At 40.3% G+C, this 25,638-nt stretch overlaps 1 protein-coding gene across 1 annotated transcript; it reads left to right on the top strand.

Annotated features, from left to right (window-relative positions):
• Positions 1 to 14,684: 14,684 nt before the first annotated feature.
• btg3.S (BTG family member 3 S homeolog) lies at positions 14,685 to 19,805 on the top strand. Its single transcript, XM_018241822.2, has 4 exons — positions 14,685 to 14,742; positions 16,071 to 16,260; positions 16,496 to 16,633; positions 17,137 to 19,805. Exons 2-4 carry the CDS (start codon positions 16,088 to 16,090, stop codon positions 17,414 to 17,416), a joined length of 591 nt encoding a protein of 196 aa, XP_018097311.1. The 5' UTR covers positions 14,685 to 14,742; positions 16,071 to 16,087; the 3' UTR covers positions 17,417 to 19,805.
• The last annotated feature ends 5,833 nt before the right edge of the window (positions 19,806 to 25,638 follow it).

Below are 25,638 nucleotides of genomic sequence, written 5' to 3'. Positions count from 1 at the left end.
CCCGCTCGCTTAGGGTTCTTTTCCCATCAGATTCTCAGATGTGTCAAGAGAATTCTGCACTGATGTTTCTGTTGCCTCTGTCGTGGGGTTATAATGGTGTAAAAAATTCAGAAGTTATATTTTGTTGAAATTGCCAGCTAAATCCTCCTGAAATACACTTGAATAACTCCCTGTAGAACGATATGCTATTTAGCCTAAGCAATCGTCCATATTTAAAAAGTTTTGACAAAAGTCCAAGCAATTACGGCACCAAAGCCAAATACAGAACGGTATCCATATATGGCCAGCAATTGACATATCTGATGCCAGCATCTGGGGTAAGTCTGCCATGCAAAATTACTTGGTACAACATTCAGGTTGTTTTTGTAAGTATGAAAAGTGCCGAATTTTCTAGTGGATCAAAAAATTCACATTTTCAAGCGCTTTATTATACGCGACAGATGGAAATAAGTCAGAATCCGCGGAGAAATTCCTTCCTCACACATCTCAGAACTACCATTGTTGTTATATTGTATAGTCAATGGGAGAGGTCCCTATTATGTTTGGAAGTTTCTTAAGTGGTCTGTCCTGGAATTAGATCCAGAAATCTAAAAATTCTTAAGAAATTTAGCGTTATTCAGAAAGAGAGATTAGGCCCCATATCCGATTAAATTCGTGCTTAGTTATGATAATAACAGTTAAGTGTCGCATCATGGATTATGGTTTGCTCTGACTTTTTTGAATTAAAATATGTGCAGATTAGTATTCAGCCTTTGGATAAAATACGGCGCCTAGGATCATTCAGGCAGGATCCTTAGTTAAACCAAATAAATTGTTTAGGGCCCAAGGCATAGCAGTGGTAGTTTCATACATGGTTTATGTACTGTATATTGGCTGTTATGCTCTTTCTCTCTATCGCAGGTGACCCAGGAATATACAAGGTAAGTGAATTCGCTGAGTGATCTGCTCATCATGAAGATCATCAAGATATGGTCGTGATGTATTCTGTCGCCTGAAACCGCTTACCTGTGACGCAAGACCTATGTCACAGGTGAGGTTCTTGAGGAGCTGAACGCCACTGCACAGAACCTTTACCCCTCATCAATAGCTCAAAGCTGCTAATAGTATGGGGATCCATCTTACTGCAGAATTTCTGAATGATTATTCATCCCAAAGCAGTTTGGATAAGGTCTTCAAATCATTAAAGAGTAAAGAGTTCTCTGTTGGCCATTTCGCTGCACAGTAGTGATTGATGACTAATCGTCATCCAATATTCTGCTAAATAATCCACAGTGTATTGTTTCAGCACCCCTTTAGTTAGATGTACAGTCTCTTGCAAGCTGGGATATATAATAATGTGATCAGGGTCTACTACCTTCCTGAATGATAACTTTGCTATGTAATAAATGTTACTCCGCCACACGTTTATCTCAGTGGTCCCCAACCAAGTTGGTTCTGGTAGCATAACGTTACTCATCCAACCCTTGGATGTTCGCGTCTCCAGTGGCCTCAAGCAGGTGTTATTATTTTCGAATTCCTGGTTTTGAGCCAAGTTTTTGTATGCGAGTACCATAAGACAAACTTGTATGCCAAGAGTCTCCTATGGCTGTCAGCCATATAGGGGCAACCAAATGGCGCAGATCGACAGTCGTTATTTGGCACCTCCAGGAACTTGTTCATGCTTGGCTGTGTGCTGCCCCACCTTTTTTTTTTACACTTTGAATGTGGCATCATGGGAGATAAAGGTGGTGATCTGCATTATCTGCAATAAAGGGTGTAGTCCGAAGAAGGATCTCTGATACCTACTCTAATGAGGTTATTTTATCAATGTCGAAAACAGGTTTTTTACACTATTCTTATTATTAATATTTCTCCGATTGATTGCTTATGCGTGAGACAAATCGTCCAATTTAATGTATTTGTTCAGATTTCTTCATCCCAATTTCCGGTTTCTTTTTGATTTTTCACCTAAAATACTTCCGATAAACTTTGGGCGTCTTGGCACGAGTAACCCAGCACATACACCAAAAAAATTTTGGACTTCTCCATTGACTGTATACTGCAAACTCGACAGGTCTGAGATTCGAATTCTCAGATTTCTGACTTTTCCATCGTCGGGGTGTTAATATAATTCAGAAAAATTTGTGGTTATTTTTTAAAAGTCCGATTTATTTAAAAAATCATGAAGTTTTTTCGTGATTTTTTTGCTTTCACGGAGTTTAGTAATTAACCCTCTAAAATATTATGGTTGGATCCATGTTTCGCCATTGTCTGTCTCGTGTCTCTTCTTTTCTGTTTTTGGTTCTGTTCCGTCGTAGATGAGATATACATCTATGCTTTGCCATTAAATGTCATTCCATTATGGATATTTGTGACCAAAGATGCAGTTATCCTCTGAACACAAATGTTTTTATAACTACTCTAAAGATTGTATGTTGTTGAAGCAATACTGTAAGTCGTCAGGCCATTGCCTTCCAGAGGAAACGTCAATATATTCCTATCCTCTTACGGCACCATGTATCCCATAGTTTCTATGTTATACTTTACGGTCCATGTCTCTCCGACACATTTACGAAGCAGTGACAATCTTACATTGATGGAATGTGCGCTCAATTTTTTGTCTGCAAAATGGAAAGAATGAAAAATGTAAGGTCTTGGGTCTATGTGATCATCCCGCTGGTGATTGCCAGTTCAGTGACATGGAGAACAGTACATCTGTCCAATGGAACCAAATAGGACCAAATAAAACAAAAAGACGGTTTGGATTCATTGCAAATGCCTGTTTGTTGTACATTTTGTCTAATAAGTGAAAAAACAAAAAACTTTTTTGTCTGTTATTCAATTTTATTGATGTATATAGCACTGCCAGCTTCTCGGATACAGAGATTCACATCTGACACATTGCAACAGGAGGTGTTATTCTATATGTACATGTATCTATTTTATATGTATTTAAATATAAATAAGTGGCGAGGATGGTGTTCGTTGCTGTTGCTAATGTACTGCAAAGAAGTCCCTTCAATACAGGAATGGGACTGTTATACAGAATGTTCGGTGACCTGGGGTTTCCGGATAAAAGATCTTTCCGTAAATTTGGATCTTTGTGCCTTAGAACTAGAAAATCATGTAAACATTAAATAAACCCAATAGGAGGCTGGTTTTGCTCGCAATAAGGATTAATTATATCTTAGTTGGGATCAAGTACAACGACTGTTTTATTATTACACAGAAAAAGAGGAATCTTTTTAAAAATTTGGATAAAATATGTCTAAGGGAGACACGTAATTCAGAGCATTTTTGAATAACGGATTTCCAAATAACAGATTCTATATAACATTTCTTCTGCGTTGCGTTCTTTTTTCTTTTCGTTGCTTTAAATTTTTTTCTTATGCTTCTTATGTCTCTACTACTTGCCACCATTTTTCCATTCTCTTAACTGTGTCCTGTTTTTTTTTCTCCTTTTTTCCTATATCTCACATTGTGATTTTCTCTTCCTTATCTCCGCATGCTTCAAATTTCTTCACCTCCTTTCTTTTCTTTTTACCAGTAACCGATTTAATTCTCCATTTCACTTTCTTATATACAGTCTTTGATTTTAAATTTTGTTTATTTTTTCTCTATTTTTTCCAAGGTACCCTTTATTTGTCTGCTGTGCCAAAAATTTCATTCTCTTAGGGTAGGTCAACACCTGGAGATATGGGAGATTAATCGTCCGGCGACTAATCGCTCTTCTTTGGGGCGACTATCTCCGAACAGCTTCACCCTGTCTTCTTCCTGCTATAATGAAAAAGCGTGTCGTTTTTCGAAATCGTTTCCTCGTGAGGCAACATTGGGCGACCTTCATTATAGCAGGCGGAAGACAGGGGGAAGCTGGTCAGGGAGATTAGTCGCCCAAAGAAGAGGCAATTAGTTGCCGTGCGACTAAATCTCCCCAAATTCTCCAGGTGTGACCTTACCTTAAGGGAATTGCAATAATAATAGGATGGGACTTGTGGGCCATAGATGTGCAGCCCGAATATCAAATTATTTCAGCATGGGAGACTAGTTAATAGGAGGTTGAAACAGTCTAGCACAGGCCTCTGCACTCTTTTTCGAGGGAGAAGACTTTGGTTTGCCCTATGAATGAGTGTGTCCTGTGTAAAAGACAATGCTTAATCAAGAGAGCAGGCAGAGGGAAGTACATAGGTGACTTCTACTGTATTTACCATTTTTTCACTGTTAAATGATAAAATAATAGCTGACTTTAAGGATTCATTTAAATGCCTTCTAATTTTAGGAGCTCTCTCTTCTCCCTGCTTCCAACTGCACTTTAATAAGACTCTAAGTCTAACCTAAGTCATGGTGTAACAAAAATAGAACAGTGCAGGTATCTATTGTAAGGGTGCTAAAGTCTCAGCAAGGTGGACAGTGTTGGATTAATGAACTAAATTTTCAATGCTTGCATGCAGAATGAAACCTAATGATTGACTGTCCTGCTCAGAGCATTGAATTTAATGCACTAAATCCACTATTGGATTCAGCCAAATCCTTTGTGAAAGATTTGGCTGAATACTGAACCGAATGCTAATTTGCATATTAAGGAAAAAGTGGAAAAAAATGTACGTGATTTCCTGCCCTGCCCCTAATTTGCATATTCAAATTAGGATTCATTTCCGCCAGGCACAAGGATTCAACCGAATCAGAATCCTGCTGAAAAAGGCAGAATCCCGAACCCAATCCTTGATTTGGTACATCCTAGAATTTAAAGATAGTATTCTAAAAGATACCAGTGATACCAATTTGGGGTTGATAGGCTTGACGGAGAGCGCTTGTGCTTTTGGAAAGAAACAGAGCAGAAATATTTACCATCTTCCTCAAGAAGCAAACTCTTTGTTCAGGTTAAACTGTCCCTTTGTATTCGCAAGATAATGTGTCATCCTCAGATGTATATCAAGGCACGGGTCCATCCATTTATAATTATTCTCCTAATAATTCAAAGACAGTTGGGTAAATGATGCCCTTTATAACCGTTTCTTTATTGGAGACGCTAATGACCCAGAGACCCAGCTTAATGCTCCGTGACGTGGCTATCAGGATTCCTGCGGGACAACCCAGACCCACGGCTCAATAATGGTAGACATTTTTATGCAGATAAAAAGCACCTACACACTAATGAAATTAGCACTCAGACACATACTGATTGAGTTGGAACAGACTTTGACTTTTCTGTCTCAAGAAAAACATTGGGCAAAATGATTCTATTTTTAGCTGTTTAACTATACTGTATGTAATCCATTCCTTAAGGTGGCCATAAACGTAACTATTACGATCTTTCCTGGAAAAGGACACAGGTGTAGAGCTGAATCGTCAGATATACAGAGAGAAACAATAGGATTCTACCTGTATCCGACTATTCAACGCTAACAATGGGCCGATGTTTGGGTGCCTTCAAAAGAATTTTCCGTCCAGCCCGATTGATGAGGCGACCAATATCGAAGTCTTTCTGCCGATATCAGTCGGCTTGTTTCCACCATATACGCACTGAATATTGTACGAAAATTGTTTCATACGATATTATCATTGCGTCCATGGCCACCTTAAAGCTGGCCATAGATCTAAAGATTTTTAAAAGATCTTTTTTGTTATCGTTAGACCAAGGTTATCTTGAAACAATCATTTAAATGTACGATCATCAACTAAAAAGACCATTTCAAGCGATGTTGTCTAGTTGAAGCCAAGAAAACTAAGGGTAGCTGCCTACTTGGCCCTGCAAACAATTGGATAGATTTCACTGTGACCGATGAAAATTTTCTAACCTGGCAGATCAATTTTCTGACCGATGTTGGATGAAAAATCATTAGATGCAGGATCGTTCAATTCCCAATAACTTCACGATAATTTGATGGATTGGTTGGTTGGATTGCACTAAAATCGGTCTATAGGAAAAATAACAGTGACCAACCAGATTATTTATCCTATTGATCCCGAGTATCCTAGAATCGTGTTTAGTTCGGGTGCCTACGGGTAGGGTTAATAACTACTGTTTGCTCCTGAAATGCAGAAAGAATTCTGGAAAGGAAATCTTGTTTCTCCTGTGACATTTTCATGGAATACCTTGTGCATACACATGATGAGCCTCTTCATCCAAAATGTTTTTCTTGTGGCTCTTGAAATATAAAATTAGGGGTTTAAAGATCAACATGTTGCATCCTGGGTCCTCCATTACATTATAGACCTCCCTCCCCTCCCCAGTTCTAACTGCCATGTCCTTGTTAATGAGAAATAGTCAATCAAACCATTTTAATGATTCAAGACAAGTTTTTTTCCATGTGGTTACATAAATCCCACTGGTCCATCAAAGCTTCCCATGAAACAGATTTAGTTATTTATTGCCTTTAAATTGTATTGCAATTTACCCCATTAATGTTTGATCTCATAGATAGTCTGCTTCTGACTTGTAAGAACCATTTCTCAAACACCTTCAAGCTCACAGAACTATTCACCCCCTCCCTCACCTTTTCCCATTGTGAAGTAATGGTTTTTAGGACATGAAGCCATAGGGCAGATTCACTAAAGGGTGAATTGTCACCAGCGACCAATTCGCAGACATCTCACCACTTCACCAGGCGCAAATTCACTGCCACTACGCTAATTCACTAAAATGCTAAGTTGCACCCTGGAGCGCCGAACGATGGCGACTTTACGCTAGCGTTACTTCGGCAGTGCGTGCATTTCATAGAGAAGTTGTGCTAGCCTTCATTTGTGTGTGATCTTTCGCGTAGGTCAATTTGCGTAGGGCGGGTAATTTAAAGTTGTATGGATGTCTTTATTGTAAATGTTGGTGCAAATGCTTGAAGTTACCACTTTTTATAACAAATGTCCAGGGAACCGTAATAAAGACAAGAGAGTTAATATAATGCCCTACACATGAGCCCACTGTAAAATTTCCATATGTTATAAGATGTGTGGAGAAAACCGGTTACCCAAAAAAGTCAAAGTTAGGACTTTTGCAGCCAATCCCGCTTAAAAAAAGGAAAAGTTACCAGCATTTTTGGAACTTTAATGCATTTTCGGCACACAGGATATGATGTAAGTGACAGAAGATTGAGGAAGATCCAGCTGCTTTTTAGCAGTTCGCCTGGTCTGAGGTGGCGAAGTCAAATCTGGCGAAAGAGCCAACGTTCCGTAAAATCCGCAATTCAGTGAATTTGCGGAGTAACAATCGTTCACCGAGCGAAAAGTCTTCTGGTGATAGAGTGTAAATGAAAGCTAGCAACAGTCCCGTTCAATAGCGAATTGGCGCCTGCGCCTGTGAATAGCGAAAAGTCGCTAGCGTTAGCCACTTCATCCTTTAGTGAATCTGCCCCTATGAATCTCTGGAAAGCAGGAAGTTCAAATTCCAGAATTCAAATTCCAGAATCCATCACTTCACATTGGGCCAGATAAGAGTGGGCTTGAATGGACTCTGTGAGCCTAAGGGGGTCGGTAAATAATTTCTGTGAACCAGAGCTAGACTAATGTGGTTTCTAACATTATACTTAATGGAAATTCAGATAGTATTTATGAGGGGGTCCCTTTGAAGGAATAAAACTTGGGTGCTCAGCTTGGAAGTCCCTGTTGCTCCACCATTCCAGTATGAACTAAGTGTCATTCTCATCAATTTGCACCAGAACTGAGCCATCACTTGGCCTGGTGCTCCACCAGCCCACTCCCCAATACCATCAACCATTTCTGCCCCCAGCAGCATTGCGAATTCCGAATAAAGAACTGGCATTCTCTTTATGAGCTCACCGCCCGGCTTGTTAGTAGACATCATAGAAGATGAAAAGCTTAAGGAATGGTATAAACCCTGGCTGGTCAATTGAACCCTGCTTAGTAAAGATTCCATGACCGTATGTTTGCTTTGTTCTCAGATTTTCCATAACTCCGTCTATTAAAGAATTCGTATGAGAGTCCTTAAGTAGAGGATTAAGTACAATGGAAAATATTTATTCTCTGTGGTTAGGGTAAGCAGCCTTTAATGACAGACCCTGCGAGTTTGCGTTCCGGCGATTGGCAATACCGTAAGCGACGCCTAAACGCTTGCTCGCACCATTGACTTTTCACTGTTTGCCAAAAGAAAACTTTTGGTCTTGACAAGTATTTACCAGAAATAAAACCTTTTTAATATAAAGCTGTTTGCCATAATACTGCTTTCTCTATAGCGAATTCTTATCCGAGAAGCAAAGCAGAAAGCCTAGTGGTGCTTTCCCTGATGCTGCCAGTTTGGGTGTTGAGAGAAAAAGGTTATTTTGGGCAATGAAATTCAAGAGGAAACTCAGTCTTTAGTTACACATTCGCTAACACCGCACACCTCAGTTAACAAGGTCACCCAGCAATATTTACAGTGATTGATGGTGAGTCTGTAATAATGCAGTTGGTGGCCTCCTTGTATATATAATATATATATAATACACAAAAGCCATGAATATCTTGTAAATTATATCCTTATAATACACAAAAGCCATGAATATCCTGTAAATTATATCCTTATAAACGGTGAGTAGTGATGTCATCAGTTATAAACGGTGAGTTCCTGATGTCATTTCTGTCACATGACTCACTAAAATTTGTGTATTATAATAAATAAGAGTACCGCCCAGTTGTAAAATATGAGGATATTAGAAGTTACCTCGGAGTTCCATGACCTGTATAAAAACACTCGGCCTTCGGCCTCGTGTTTTTATATGGTCATGAAACTCCTCGGTAACTTATAATATCCCTATATTTTACAAAAGGGGGTACTTTATTCACTATATAAACGGTGAGTAGTGATGTCATATGACTCACTAAAACTTGTGAATTATATAAAGTACTACTTGTTGGGAAATATGAGGATATTAGAAGTAACCTCGGAGTTCCATGACCTGAATAAAAACACTTGGCCTTCAGTCTTGTGCTTTTATATGGTCATGGAACTTAAAATATCCTTATATTTTACAATAGAGTGCCAAAGTATAGGGGAGGCCTGTTCACAAATTAGGGACTGGACTGTCACTAACGGTCAAACTGTATAATATAATGGTGCCCAAGCAGTGGCTGCTGATCGATAAAAGAGCTCTTGAAGGTACTTTTTAAAAAATTAGGACAATATACAGGAAAAAGGTTGTATAGAGAGCTTTCGCAAGATGCTAAGAGGAAAACATTGGGTCACTGACCCTACCAATGCATCTGTGGCTTGAGTGTTGCATGAATAGAAGATGGCACTGACCAACACAGATACTATGACCCTGGGGACAAGTGCTAAAGTACTAAGCAGAGCTAAAGCATGACCCTTAGAGCTCATTCAAAAATTATTATTGCAGTTATGTGACTGGACTCTGCACTGGATGTGCTGGTCGGATAAAAATGACCCGCACCCAACCCTAACCCGCCATCCCTCAGCGTGCAGCTGCCCGCTCCTGACTTCCGGGTTCCTTTTATAGACCCGCGCCCAACACACTTTGCCGATGACGTCACAAAAGGGCGGAGCGAGCAGGCTCACGTCTATAAAAAGGAAGTCGGAGGAAGCCGGCAGTGCAAGGTGGCGGGGAAAGCAGGAAGAAGAGCTCAACCCAGACCCACCACCAGCAAATGGGGGTGCGAGGTCGGCCTGAACCCACCCATCCCGCGGGTCCCGTGGGTATCGGGCCGGCCCACACATCACAACTCTGCACCTAGCACTGCATTGGAGATATAAGGTGTAGAGTGGATCGTTAGTGGGCACAAGGCAGCCCTCTTCTATCTGGCATCTAGTTGTGTTCTGCACCTCGTTGTGGAGAATAAAATCCATCCTGAGGTGTAGATTGCAGTGTTGGGAGGCAGAGGCCAACTCTGTCCTTACAGCCTGTTGGTAAATACAGGGCCCCATTGCACCCTGTGTCTGCAGCCATTCCCTACTTTGCAACGTCAGAATGGTGGGTCCCTACATGCTAAATGCAGGTAACGGTATTCATTGGGGCAACTGCAGGTCTCTGTGCCCTATTTTGGCTTGTGATAATTCAACAATCCTGAAAGACAGGGTGCAAAGTGCAAAACAATTTGTATTGAAGCAGTTTTTTGCCCTTTGCACTCTGCTTTCCACATAGAGTTGCCACCTGTCTGGATTTGACCCGGACAGCCCGGTTTTCAGAAGGGCTGCCCGGCAGCGACAGGCCAACCCAGCCAGGCGCCCTAGGCAACCTGGCCGGCCACAGCGCCGGCTGAGTGATTGCTTTGTTGCATGCGCAGAAGTGCAATTATGGAAAAATATCCACGGCAGTCGGGGAGAGACAGGACTGGACAATGGGGTAGGCAACAGAGCAGGTACGTGCCTGGCGCCCCCCCAGCTTTGCACCCTAGGCATGTGCCTACTCTGCCTACCCCTAGTTCCGGCCCTGCTGACTGGGTCAAGACAGTCTGCCTGGGCAGGATCTCCCTTGATTGACATTGCGATCTGCCAATTGCTGATCACCGTGTAATAACCCCGCCCCTGTGATGTCATTCCCCCCCGCCATGTCACCGGCCCACCCCCCCTCTGATGACATGGCCCTGCCCAGATCGTGGGCCACAGAATGGTGGCTACCCTACTTCAACATTGTAAATGACCCCTTACAGAATAGGCAAACCTTTTTCTTTTTTTATCTTTAAAATTAAGCTGAACATCCCTCAGAACAAGATACCTCTCTCCCTGCACTCAATTTCATTTAATTTCACTATTACAACCAGCTCAACTGCAGCTCTTTTAGTTACTTCATTGTCTATCATGAAGCTCCACCCCTTTTCCTTTCAGAGCTCACCTTCTCTCTCCAGCTATGAAGGCCACAAAAAGGTGTCCCCTGTGCATGCCTGATTGATTTTCATTGGAGCAGAGACAGACAGCATGCCCAGTAGACACCTCTTTGAGGATTTTAAAATACAAGACTTACTTATCCTTTAAGTCTTTGGGGGAAAAGTTCAGTTCTATCTATGCCCATGTAGAGAATACGTAATATGATTTATAACAGGCAGCACCTGCAGCAAAATCCAAACTGTAGCCTCACAAAGCAATAGTTTTTTGTCTGCCAGGGTCAGTGACCCCCGTTTGAAAGCTGAATGGGAAGAAGGCAAAATAATTCAAATACTATAAAAAATGAAGAGCAATTAAAAAAAATCTAAGAATAGGACATTCTGTAACTTTAGGCATGATGCTTCACATTACAGAAAGATCCTTTCTCTGGAAAAACCACGTCCCATACATTCTAAATAACAGAACCCATACCTGTATAATTCATACAGTAAATGCTTATAAAAATGGAACCACCACTTTACACATGCATGGTACCCTCATCTCCAACAGAGTTGCCACCTGACCCAGATGTTGAATAATTATGTTTTTTCCTTTTCAGTTAAAATTGGCTCCAGCTCTTCTGTATTGTTTGGGTTCTCTTCGTTCCCTTTGGCAATTTCTGGCACTTTTGGTTCATGCGCAGGTGCAGTTCCAACAGTCCATGCACCAAATCCAATACAGCGCTTTCTTCCCGAAGAGATTTGTAGTCCCATTATGAAGAAGACTTTTCTACCACTGGATACATATGTCACCAGTAGATTAAAATGGGGGATTATATAGAAGCACAGGGCAGATTTGCACTCGGGCAGTGACCCATAGCAACCAATCAGGGATTAGTTTATATCAGGCAAATGCAGGTAGAACAATGACTGCAATCCTAACTGGTTACTGACACATTTGCTCACTAACAGATGGTATCATAATAGTGGTATTCTTAGTACAAGATGTTGGAACATGGCATACGAGGAGTAAAGTAGCTGCAGGGTTCAACCTGACAATCAGAGAGGTTCATGTGAGTTATATGGGTTAGTAGATGTGGTGCAAACCTCTTGCCGCTTAATTAAATTATCCCAGCAATGTATAGAGACTTTGGACCTGCATTCTATTTAATTGTCAGCAGAGGGAGCCAGTAAGTTATTTCTTTTGTCACAGCTCCATGTCTGAAGGGTAGATTAAAGCTGCCGATATCAGTCCTTTAGACCAATTCGGCAGCTTATCTGCCCATGTATGGGGGCTTCCAACGGGGCTTCCAATGGGGCTTCCCGATATCTGGCCACAATATTTATTGAGAAGGTTTAATTTTTCAGGTAATACGATCATTCAGTCCTAAGGCTGAACGTTCTGATTAACCTAATATAGTCCTGCCATTGGTGGGCACGAGTTATAAAAAGACATTGGTGGCCTGGGCCCCTCTTCAAGTTAAAAAAAAAACAAACATTGGATACATTGAACATTGGAAATAGAATCCCAGTTTATCTGTTTAAATCTGGCTCCATGATCTTTGTCCCTGCAACTGGAGTTGGAAACAGTAAAGGGGATGTAAAGGCAAAAATAAAATCCAATACAAATCTCTACACAGTCGCCGACTTCTCTACAGGGAAACAAACAAAGATGCTTGAGTTCTGCATGGCTGGGAAGTAAGGCGGGGCTCCCCCTGCTGTTCATAAGTATGATTGTTTCCCTGCAGAGCAGTTAGGACCGTCTGTCAATTCCTATCTACTACAGTAAATGAAGGGGGAATTTCACTGCATACAGTCTTTATAAAAACGGCACACATTTTTTAATCAAAGTATATTAGATATAGGTTTCTTTTTCATTAAAGAAATTAAAAATTGGATTTTATTTTTTTGACTTTACATGCCCTTTAAAGGTGGCCATAGACGCAAAGAACGAGTGTATCTTTCCCCGACATGCCATTAACGAGCATGGCTATATCAGGGGCAATCTGATTGTTCGATCCGATTACGATGTACCATGGGCTCCGGCAGGATCGGTCGGGTCAAAATCAAACCTGACCGATCGACCAAACGACCGATCTCCGCCGGACGAAAGATGTCGGCACACGCCACACACGATCCGAAAATCGTACGAATCCACGATTCGTACGATGGGATCTGTGTGTCTATGGCCACCTTAAGTCTACTAGAAAATCATGTAAACATTAAATAAACCCAATAGGCTGGTTTTGCTTCCAATAAGGATTAATTATATATTAGTTGGGTTCAAGTACAAGCTACTGTTTTATTATTACAGAGAAAAAACTAAATATTTTTTTTGGAGAGATGCCCTTTCTGTAATTGAGATCTTTCTGTATAATGAGTTTCCAAATAATGGATTCCATAACTTTGCAAAGATAATATACTGGTGCCTGGAGCAAATATTTGTTTCACTTGCTCATGCTTCTCTCGCTCCACTTCCCTGTTCTCCAGACAACCCTCACTCACCTACCCCAATGCCAAAATGGCCACCTCCCTGTAACCCACTTACCTGCCACCATTGAGCCCCAGCAGTCAATTGAACTGATGAAGCTGATTACTGAGCAAGTCCAGTTGCTCTAGATTTACTTCTATTAGATATACCATGACCTGGATGAATGAAAACCTTCACAGACATTGAGCTCTAGGCATGTGATTTTTTCCTACCTCCTATAGTTCCTGCCCTGATTCTCAAACATCCCAGTGCCAAGCCATGCAACAATATTCTAGTTTTGCCAGATTTATTATACTACATACAAGGCATCTTACCCCAGAATTACATACAATTCTCTAGCATTAAATTCAGCTGTACTTGGTGGCAGTTTTATCAAGGGTTGAAGTGAAAATTCGAATTTAGAATTTTCAAGTTTTTTTATGACCAAAATTGTGTATATTCGACTGGGGAATTGTTAAAATTCAAGTCAAGCTTTTTAAAAAATTTTAATTAAATTTTCGAGATTTATCATACACTGGCCCTTTAAGAACTCTAATTCGACTATTCGTCACCTGAAACCTGTTGAATTACTGTTTTAGCCTATGAAAGACGTCCTGGGATCAATTTGGAGTTATTTGCAGCCTTTGCTTCGATTCACGTTTTTGGGTCCATAGTATTCACCCGACTTTGAAAAATTCTATTTTTTTAAAAAATTATTTTCAATTGGTTGAATTTCGAGTTCATGGGAGTTTATAAACTCAGAATTCAACCCTTGATAAATCTGCCCATTGGTATGACGCATGTGAATATTTTTTTTCCATGTAGGAGTTTGGTTTTATGTGTCTGTTCTAAAGGGGCTTTGGAAGACAATTCACCAGTAAGGGAGAAATTCCAGCGGGGTGCTTATGGGAAAGATAGAAGCCATTCCCATGCCAGTAATTCTTATAGTGCAGTGACTAATACAGTTCAGATGCATGTTGCACAGCCAACAGCAATACATATTGGAAAACAGGTCAACAGGTGGCAAGCAGATTTTTGCCCCAAAAATATCTGAAATTGAGGAAAGTCACAGAAAAGAGTGACAGGAGTCTGGGGTACAGAGCCCAAAATCCGTTAACTCCTAACTTCTACACGAGTCAGTCCCATTGCATGCTGGGTATTGTAGTCACACATTAACATGGCAGTTGGCAAATTGTTAAACAAAAACTACATTACCCAACATGCATTGGGAGACACAAGCTCTGCATTTTAGGGTAAGAAAAAACTTTGGCTGGTTTCCAAAGTACAAACCAGCCAAAAACCCATAAAGTAGCCCAAATCCGTACCTTGGCTAGTTTGTACTTTCAAAACCCACCTTTAAATGAGTAGCCCAATTTGGCTGGAAAACCTGGCAACCCTAAACCCTGACCTGGGGCATTTAATAACCACATGATCTGTTTGCCCCAATCAAGCTTTCACCTGTGTGACACGCCCACATGCTGAAGGTTATATATTAGACTCAGTGGGAGTGGGGATTTAGTATAGCAAGTTCTCTAGTGTTTCCTTTGTTGGTGAGTGGATATGTGGGGCCTTATCTTGTAGAGGGATTAGATCTTTTTCTATGAATGTTTTTTTTTAGGGTTATATGTAACATGTATTATGGACTGTGTTGTGTTTACATTTTAATGATATGCACTACACTGTGAACTATACTGCTGTCTTACCTGTGCCTTCTGATAGGAGTCTGTTCATCTCTGCAGCATCTCTTATACTAGAAGGCTATACTCTCTAGACTAGGTTAATACCTTCAACATCCCTTATATATGTGTCAATCTCTGACAACAACTCTAGAACCCAATTACATGCATATAAAAGCTGCATGGCCGTTTACCATTTAAAAGCATGGTCTACAGAGATAGGTGCAACCTGCCCCATGCATTCAGATTAAGTCTTAACTAGGTATGTAAAAAACCACCCCACCCTAGATGTTCAGTGATATAGCACCCTGTAGGCTTTGGGTAGAATGTTGGGCAATGATCAAGGTAGTTATTGGGACTTCCACAGCCCACCTTAAAGGGGAACTATTGCGAAAATTACAATTAAATATAAGATACCTCATACAAAAATATGCATTTTTCTGAAATAATCAAGTTTATCGTCACTATTCCTCTCTCAGCATCTGTTTCTCTTCATTCTCTCTTCATGCAGCAGTTGGGTGTCAGATATTCATTGACAGTTAGATCCAATATATCTTATAGGGGGCTCCTTTCCCAGCAGATGAATTAGAGCTCACTCAAATAACTGATTCCAGTACAAACAAAATCTAACAAAATAACTGCCTTTTGCACAAATCCTGCATGTAGAGAGACCTGATGTCTGGTGATTTTAATAGAGTGAGCTCTAATATATCTTCTAGGCTGAAGTGACTGGATGTGTAACATAATAGCCAATAGCTTTCAGCTCTCTAACTCTGAGTTAGTCTGTTAGGCCACATGGGACATAACTGTTCAGTGAGTTTGAAATTGATCCTCTGCATTCAGCTCAGATTCAAAAGTAACAGTTATGTCCCATGTGCCCCTCCTCAAGTCACTGATGCAATGTTGTGAGCTCACAATGGGCATTACAACAACACTTTATTTGATGCATATTTGTTTGATGCATTTGGTTACCATTCAAACACCATTACAGTCAATATCCCTGTTATATGTAGGTGTGCACCATGTTGGCCTTCCCATTCCTCAGAGAAGCTCACAACATTGATTAGTGTGGTGAGATACCACCACCATAAAATGTCTAGTAGCTACATGTTAAAAATATGGTGAATAAGGTTTGACTGTAGCTCCAGGGTTTTATTTGAAGTTTGGTTCTTGGGTGATGATTATCACGTTCACCTACCCAGATTTCACCTATGCCAAGATGCATCAAGAAATAGAGGCAGCAGTCACCTTCCTTGTGAAGATTCTGAGCTTAAAGAGGTGTGTGAAGCCTGAAAAACTGGTGGTTTTGGCAGAGAACATGGCACGTCTCTTGAATAAGAAATACCAAGGCCACTGGTACCCAGACAAACCTGACCAGGGACAGGCTTACAGGTACGAACAGCCACTACCCATGATTTTTATAACTTCCCATTATTTTTCCTATGGGTTTGTCCAGTTCAATTATTTACAGCTGATTGAACTTTGAGACACATTACCCCCAAACCTCTGAAGTATTACTGGCTCATCTTACAAGTTTAGCTTTGCATGAGCTTCCATGATCTTTCCTGGCCCTAAAACTGCCCCTATAGCAAAATCTTCAGATGTCATTGTTTTATGTGTTGAGCAGATGTATCTGCATCAATCCCTGGCAGTATGTGGATGAGTCCTTGCTTCTGGCCTGTGCGATGAGTGGCCTAGACTACTCAAGACTTCCTCTACGGGATGAGATGACCATTTGGATTGACCCTTTTGAAGTCTGTGGCAGGTAAGCAATCCAGAGCAATTTCTGTGAGTTTCCTGGCTTTGAAGTAACAAAATAACTTGTTTGGATCTACAGGCAATGGTTTTATGCAACCAAACCTCCCTTTTTTTTTTTTTTTAAATATATATGAACGTGATTGGCTCATGGTATGAGTATAAAAATCCCATCCGAAATATTTGTTAAAGGATGAGTTCTGCCATGGAGATACTAGGTTTCCCGTTGAGTCCTCCAGTCTGCTTAAACCATTTGCCTACCTTTCCTTCCACACTGACTAGCTAGAAGGTCTAGGACTTAAGCATGGCCACCATCTGATTGAGATCAAAAAATATAAGAGGGAGTGGAGGGGTTGAGAAAAAACTGTTGGAGAAAGCAAAGGAATGTAAGAGCAGTGAGAAGTATACACGTTGTAGAGTGTGTAAAAAGTTGTTAGTTGAGTTGTGGTGGGTTCTCACCATCCCTTTCTGAGCATGCCTTTAATTTTTTCTATTTCCATCATGTTCCTTTAGGTTTGGGGAGCACACTGACTTCTTCACAATAGCATCCTTCAAAAATGAGGTGGCAGTCAAAGAATACAAGAGGAAGCATTCAGAGCAGACTTCCGATTATTCCTCAGATGGACCTTCCTCTGGGACTGTTTCTGAGAACTCATCTGATGACGAGACAGCTGGGGAGAAGGCTACACCCTCAAAGAACATGAGTAGTGTCCTCATAGTGGATGACTGTATTGCTATACCTAGCAATGGACCTCTCATCCCAAACACAGGGTCTCTGGTGAATGTTGTATGAATGTCATCCAAGGACATGGGCCCAAGATGCCTGGATTGTAGATGCCTCCTACTTAGACTGTATACAAGACAAATGGCTCAGAAGACTGCCAGTACTAGAACCAAAATGGCACACAGTGGTGGAATCTCGTCTTTCTTATAATGGTGATACAGTGACACTGTTATCTAGGGGCTTCTCTCAGCTGTGCAACTGATTGACCTAAATAGCACTAGAACAATTTTAAATTTTATTTTAACTTTATTTTTTTATCCTCTTACCCCTATGCACAGCTTTCTTAGGATTGTGTTCCCTTTAAAGAAGCATAAATGGATCTTGATCAGTCACTTCAGTGTGACTTGAACCCTCTAAAATGTTGCACTTCATTTGATGAAAATGTCAGGACAGGAATATATCATATGAGTAAGGTTCCCTTCAGTTAAGTATAAATGTATAAATTGAGTGGACTTGTGTACAAAATAGATATGTTATTTATACAACAGCAGATCCTACTTAAACTTTGACCACTAGAGGGTGTTCTATGAAGTCTATAAAGTTCTTCACTCGATGGACGTAAACCATGAGACCTCGCCATATGTTTAAATGCAGATCAGCGTTCCATACGCACACAAAATCTTTTTACTGTAAGGGAATGGAAATTGCCACTTTCTCATGATAGGGAATAGATAGTTTTATCACTATTTTATATGAAGTACTTGCATGTTTTAGCTATCTGGGCATGTGGTCAGTGAGCTTGTTGAAGGCATGCCATATTGTGAACCTTCCAGGTGTCACTTTGATCCCAGCATCCTCTGTTTCTGGGAAATAGCACTTTTTAAACTGGAGGGTTAAATGCACAACATGCCTGAACCTTTTATTTTATTTTTTTAAATTTCAGATTTTGTCCTGCTAACTTTTTATAGATAAGTCAAGTTCTAGAACAGTTAACTCTTACAATTCCTCCCTCTGAATATGATGGTTACTTTTATAGATTGACTGCCGGGTTTAAGGTGGCCATACACTATAAGATCCATTCGGCTGAGCGTTGAGTGAATCCGAACATTCGGCAATACTACGAATGGGCTCAGACGGGTCGCAGGACCACATCAACTAGCCAATGCGTTCCTGGATCGTACAAAAAATCAAACTTGACTGATCGATATCTGGCCGATTTTTGGCCTGATATCGATCTGGAGGACCCGTCAGAGATAAACTGCCGAATTGGTCTAAAGGACCGATATCTGCAGCTTTAATCTGCCCTTGTATGGCCACCTTAAATGGAACTCTTGACAGATGTTCCTTATCGAATGTAAACGGCTTTCCTAAAATCTGAAGATTTGGAATCTGTGGCAGGATTCCATTTAAACTGCAGGCTAACCAGGGGTATATCTTATTTCCCTGAAGGCAGTAACGTAACTAGAGGGGGGCGGGTCCTGGTCCGCCACTCCCTGAATGTTAGAGTGGGGTGTTAAAGCACTGACAAACGCCCAACTTGGCTTCTGTTAAGGTGGGCATACACGGACAGATTTAAGCTGCTGATTTAGGTCCTTTAGATCAATTCTGCATTTTATCTGCCTGTGTATGGGGACCTCCAATGAGCCTCCCCCATTTGATAATCTGTCCAAAAATCGGTCAGATCTCAATCGGGCTTGATTTTTTTTGTCGGATCGAGAACGGAATTGGCTCATTCATGTGGTCCTCGCTGTGACTTCACAGTACCTTCACTATGATGCAATTGTTTAGCCCTAGGGCTAAAGGATTGCACTGGCACAACATTGCCCACCCACCTTGCCAAATGAGTGAATTTTACCATGTCTTTTGTTTCATAGTGAGAGTGTAAATATTTTTGGGATTGTATAGGGCCATAACCTGTGCACTTAATATATATACAGAGCTGTTATCCGGGTTTCCAATGGTAGTAAAATGGCTAATATTCAACCTTAAGAGCAGAAGTACAATGGTAGCCATTTGAGACATGGGTTGCATTTTTTTTTTTTTTTTGGCAAAACAGGAAGCAGGATACAGATTTATTTGGGCTGGGTCAACTCTTTAAGTTCTTGATATCTAAGTCAAGCACTAAAGGTAAGATGAGCCCCCCCCTCCTCCCTTTTTTTACAATCTGCTTCTGTTAAACTGGTTAACTGGTTTGCCAAGTGTCCCCACAGTCTGAACCTACTAAGCACTTCAAACAAGATGCAGCAAATCCAGTAAGACTGGGTAAAGCTGAGCTTTCTAACAGCAAAGGGCTTGTGTTCTTATTTCTTTGAAAAGTTTGTTCTAGAAATGAAACTTGTATTTACACTGCAGGTGCCACTCTAATGATGGCTTGTCACAATTACCGGCTGTATCAGCTCCAATGGGTTTAAGCAAACTGTTTTGGCACCTGTACTTTGGATTAAATCTTAAAACCAAAGCTTTGCGTCTGTCTTTTTGTCTGTGCTACAATACACCTGAACCATGATGTGACCCACCATTGTCCTTGCACGTTTAATACTGGTTGTTTTATAGGTCTAACTTGCATGTATATCTGTCCTGGATAATCCCTGTTTGGTAAAGGATTGAAATATCCTTGAGTTTTAAAGGAGTCTTAAAATTCCATCAAATGTAAAGCAACTTACAAGTGTGTTTTGAGCTAACCAACAAGTTATGGGAGGCTTTAGATCTGACCGCATCAGATTATATAGTGAATAAAGTACCCCCTTTTGTAAAATATAAGGATATTTAAATTACCGAGGAGTTTAATGTCCATATAAAAACACGAGACCGAAGGCCAAGTGTTTTTATACAGGTCATGGAACTCCGAGGTAACTTCTAATATCCTCATATTTTGCAACTGGGGCTACTTTATTTATTATAATATACAAGTTTCAGTGAGTCATGTGACAGAAATGACATCAGAACTCACCGTTTATAACTGATGACATCAGAACTCACCGTTTATAAGGATATAATTTACAAGATATTCATGGCTTTTGTGTATTATATGCCTAAATGAACCAAAAACCTGGACAGAGCCAATAAAAAAAATTTAAAGGCCATTACCCTTACATGAGAGCAGTAATTTAATTTGCTACTTCCTTGTAACCCTGCTGTTGAACTAGAAAGAGCCTTCAGTTGCTGTGGATATTAACGTGCATTAGTGATGGGCCAATTTATTCTCCAGGTTCGAATTCACTGTGAATAACCGCGTTTCACAGACAGCGAATAAATTTACGAATTTGTCATGAAAATTCACTGGCATCCAGTTTTTTGATGCAGTGGTATAGCTTATATCCCCCTAGGATGTTGAAACCATATAGTACTGAAAAACAGGTGTTGGATCTGTATATCCAGAAAGTTCAGAATAACCAGCTACATGCCCTAATATATGATTCACTACTATGAATAGGTAAGTACTACTATAGTTTATAACATGCTTCTGTGTAGCCATGGGGGCAGCCATTCAAGCACAGTATACAGAGTAGATAACAGATAAGTACTACTATAGTTTATATAAACAAGCTGCTGTGTAGCCACGGGGCAACCATTCAAGCACAGGATACACAGTAGATAACAGATAAGTACTACTATAGTTTATATAAACAAGCTGCTGTGTAGCCATGGGGGCAGCCATTCAAGCACAGGATACACAGTAGATAACAGATAAGTACTACTATAGTTTATATAAACAAGCTGTTGTGTAGCCATGGGGGCAGCCATTCAAGCACAGGATACACAGTAGATAACAGATAAGTACTACTATAGTTTATATAAACAAGCTGCTGTGTAGCAAGGGGGGCAGCCATTCAAAGGAGAAAAGGTTCAGGTCAACAGATAAGCTCTGTAGAACATAATGGTGTTATCTGTTATCCACTATTTTACCTGTGCCATATACAGCAGCCTTTTTTCAATTTCTGCAATTGTTACACAACAGCTTGTTTATATAAACTATAGTAGTGTTTCTAAAGAAAACAGATCTGTTTTACCAGTGCGGGGCAACAGTACATGATATTTTCATTACTTTAAAACACTTTCATTTTTTGGCGCTACTGTTCCTTTAGGTATGAAGATAAAAATTACGGAAAGAACCTTTATCTGAAAATCTCCAGGTCCCAAGCATTCTGGATAACAGGTCCCATACCTGTACTTCAATAGAACTTTGTAGGAAAATACTGATAACATCTTCTTTTGCCCAAATGACATCCTTCCTTCATTTATCAGGAAGGAACATTGTAAAGTTTGTCGTGATGTATACTTGTATATATGGGACAAAGTAATCTAGACCTGAAAAATCAGCAACAGTAGAGCTGGTAGTAAAGGGATACTGTCATGGGAAAACATGTTTTTTTTCCAAACACAATCAGTTAATAGTGCTGCTCCAGCAGAATTCTGCACTGAAATCTATTTTTCAAAAGAGCAAACTGATTTTTTTATATTCAATTTGAAATCTGACAAGGGGCTAGACAGATTGTCAGTTTCCCAGCTGCCCCCAGTCATGTGACTTGTGCTCTGATAAACTTCAGTCACTCTTTACTGCTGTACTGCAAGTTGGAGTGATATCACCCCCCCCCCCAGCAGCCAAACAACAGAACAATGGGAAGGGAACCAGATAACAGCTGCCTGGTAGATATAAGAACAACACTCTATAGTAAAAGTCAAGTCCCACTGAGACTGATTCAGTTACATTAAGTAGGAGAAATAACAGCCTGCTCAAAAGTAGTTCCATCCTAAAGTGCAGGCACAAGTCACATGACTGGGAGCAGCTGGGAAACTGACAATATGTCTAGCCCCTTGTCAGATTTCAAATTTTAATATAAAAAAATCTCTGTTTGCTCTTTTAAAAAAACTGATTTCAGTGCAGAATTCTGCTGGAGTAGCACTATTAACTGATGCGTTTTGGAAAAAACATATTTTCCCATGACAGTATCCCTTTAAATATCACTTGTGCTTTCTCTTTGTGTAGAAGTTCCTAGTCTTCCTTTTGAAAAGGGGAATTTTGATGCTGAGGGTTCTTTTCATGCTGTAAGATTTGTTTCCCAGGTGTTTGAGAATGCATTTCAGTGGTATGTATGACTGGAGGGTGATTTGCCAGCTACATGCCCTAATGGATAAAAGGGAACACATTTATCGCATTTGTGTTGCTCATTTAAAGGAACAGTAACCCCAAAAAAGGAAAGTGTTTTAAAGTAATGAAGATATCATGTACTGTTGCTAGGGTTGCCACCTTTTAAAAAAAAAAAAATTACCGGCCAGTGGTGGGGGCGGAAAATAAAGGGGCGGGACGTGACGCAAAACGGGGCGGGCCGACAGGGGGTGCAACACAAAAGAGGCAGGGCCACTGCTCGAAGCCGAAGAAAATGTAAGTTTTCATCGGCGGGCAAGGGATTTTGTAAATGGTATTACAAATTACCGGCAGCTACATTGCCGGTAAATTTGTAATACCGGCCCCGGCCCTGACAGGTGTTGCCCTGCACTGGTAAAACTGTAAGGCTTTGTAATTTATTTTGTGGCCTAAATAAAGTTCTTTTACAAGCATTTGGAATCTGTGAGTGCCTGCCATCTTTCTTCTTTGGTTTCAGTCCACATTACCCTGCATTAATATGAATCAGAGACTGGAATATGAATAGGAGAGGCCTGAATAGAAAGAGGAGTAATAAAAAGTAACAATAGCAATATATTTGTAGCCTTACAGAGCATTTGTTTTTAAAGAAGGGCCCATTTGAAAGCTGGAAAGAGTCAGAAGAACAAGGCAAATAATTCAAAAACAGAAAAGTTGCTTAGAATTAGCCATTCTATATCATATGCAAATTTGAACCACCCCTTAAAATGCCTCACAAATGTAAAAGTGCGTGGGGGCTTTTTCTGTGGTCCTGCTGTGCGTCCTCCTGTCTCATTGACCCTTACAGACAGAAACGATGGGAAATTTCTGGTTGCCACGGTCTCTGACCCTAGAAATACAGCACTACTTCAAGTTTCCAAAATTTATGAATATACTGTATGTATATATATATATATATTGTGTACATGCAAAAGTCACAAAGCATGACGATAAATGATATATTTGCTTAAAGGAGGGCTATGTTCCACACACAGACTTAACCAACAGATAATAGATATCATAATAAGTGACCTATTAAATAATCTTATCCACCCGGCACAGACATAGCAGTAAATATGGCCCTTTTGTATCTTTTACCTTGAGGCACGATTTGTGATGGTCTGTGTGTCACTCACTGATCACCTGACAGGAAACTCTATTTCTGATTATTTATTCTGGTTATCCCAGAGCGAGTGATAATTGGTTGCTACGGAAACTCTGGGACCTGCATGAGGGCCTGACGTTAGTTTACTAAGCAGCATGTGGCACTTAAATGACCGGTTATTTACTATATACAGTTATAGGCCTGTGACAGCCGCCTGCTCACATATGTAAAGTGGTGTCACTGCACAGGAATATAATGTAAATAAGGACTTTTGTAGTATATGTGCCATTGGATTATATGATAAGGACTGCAGGGTTGCTGGGTTCCCATTTCAAAACCAGCCAAAGACTGTCAAAAAACTAGCCCAAAGCCATTTTAAAAGTAGCCCAAAAATAGCCCAGTTTGTACACTGAAATGTCTCAATAAAATAAAGTAAAAGAACAAGGGTATTAAATCAATGAAATGCATACCTCCCAACATTTTGGAAGTAAAAAGAGGGACAAAAAATTTTTTTCCGCACGTAGCGCAGCAATTTTTGACCACACCCCTTTCTGTGGCCACACCCCCTAATAACCATGTTTGTTTTACAAAATGTGGCAGGTTATGAAAGTTTGAAAATATTTCTCCTTATCTAAACTGTGTTTTTGAGTCTCAAAATTGTTACAAAGTATCTTATTTGCACCTGTTAGCTGTTCTGGGCTCTTCTTTTTCTGGCTGTTCAGTGCAGAGAAAAGAGGGACTTTCCAGTACAAATGAGAGACTGCGGGTTGAGCTGTCAAAAGAGGGACTGTCCCTCCGAAAAAGGGACCGTTGGGAGGTATGTGAAATGTTTGGAATTTTCCAATAACATTAAAGTGGACATTTTTACATTTTCCATTGAAAAAGTGCTTAACAAAATATAATATAATAAATAACACAGACACACCTCTCAATCCCAGCAAACAGGGACACAATATACATAGCTGACAAGGGCACACTTTAAAAATACGCAAACTGTGCCATGTACCTATTTAAAGAAACACTGTACACAAAGCACAATACATACAGGAACATTAAAAGCATAACTCCCATCTGTCCCATTTTTCGCTGGACAGTCCCGATTTTGACAGCTCATCCCGCAGTCCTGGATCTCCTGCACTGAACAGCCAGAAAAAGATACAACGTTTCTAAAACTTAATTGACTTTGGGCAGAGAGCCCAGAATATGTGGCAGATACTTTTGTAACAATTAAAGATAAGCAAAGAAACAATTGTAACCATTTAAGATAAGCAGGTCTCTTGGGGAAACTGTGACATGCAGCTTCAATAGCAAAACTGTAATAACACAAAAACATCAGAAATGTGTTCAAACTTTTATAACCTGCCAAATTCTGTCAAATTAACATGTTACTTAGGGGGTGTGGCCACAAAATGGGCGTGGTCAAAAAATTGCTCTGCGCAGCAAATCATTTTGTCCCTCTTTCTATTTCCAAAATGTTGGGAGGTGTGTTACAGAGATATGTGATATAAAATCCCCTGTATAGTGAAACACACAGCAGGCACAGCTGATTCCTCTATACACACACACACTATACCGACACAACAAAGACTATACAAAGGCACAAGGAGATATCATCACAATCCCAGTCCATAAAGGCAGGCAGATATGTGCATAGAAATAGACACATGTATCCCACTATAGTTGTACATACACACAAAGCAGTGTATCTATCAAGCCCTGTAGACTTTGAGATGGGGATTGGGGGCATCAATATTAGGGATGAACCGACTCCAGGATTTGGTTTGTGATTCAGCCTTTTTCAGCAGGATTTGGATTTGGCTGAATCCTTCTGCCCGGCCGAACTGTATCCGAATCCTAATTTACATATGCAAATTAGGGGCGGGTAAGGAAATCACGTGACTTTTTGTCACAAAACAAGTAAAAATGTTTTCTCCTTCCAACCCCTAATTTGCATATGCAAATTAGGATTCAGATTCGGTTCGGTATTCGGCTGAATCATTCACAAAGGATTCGGGGGTTCGGCCGAATCCAAAATAGTGGATTCGGTGCATCCCTAATCAATAT

This window comes from Xenopus laevis, chromosome 7S (genome assembly GCF_017654675.1).
Source record: "Xenopus laevis strain J_2021 chromosome 7S, Xenopus_laevis_v10.1, whole genome shotgun sequence".
In the NCBI taxonomy this organism is placed as follows: Eukaryota; Metazoa; Chordata; class Amphibia; order Anura; family Pipidae; genus Xenopus; species Xenopus laevis.
The sequence above is the reverse complement of the archived record's forward strand: the minus strand, read 5'-3'. Positions and strand labels throughout refer to the sequence as shown.

Coding starts and splice junctions, on each gene's coding strand:
- btg3.S (XM_018241822.2), top strand. CDS start 16,088: ATGCATCAAGAAATAGAGGCAGCAGTCACCTTCCTTGTGAAGATTCTG. Junction 16,261..16,495: donor GACCAGGGACAGGCTTACAG/GTACGAACAGCC, acceptor TGTGTTGAGCAG/ATGTATCTGCATCAATCCCT. Junction 16,634..17,136: donor CCTTTTGAAGTCTGTGGCAG/GTAAGCAATCCA, acceptor ATGTTCCTTTAG/GTTTGGGGAGCACACTGACT.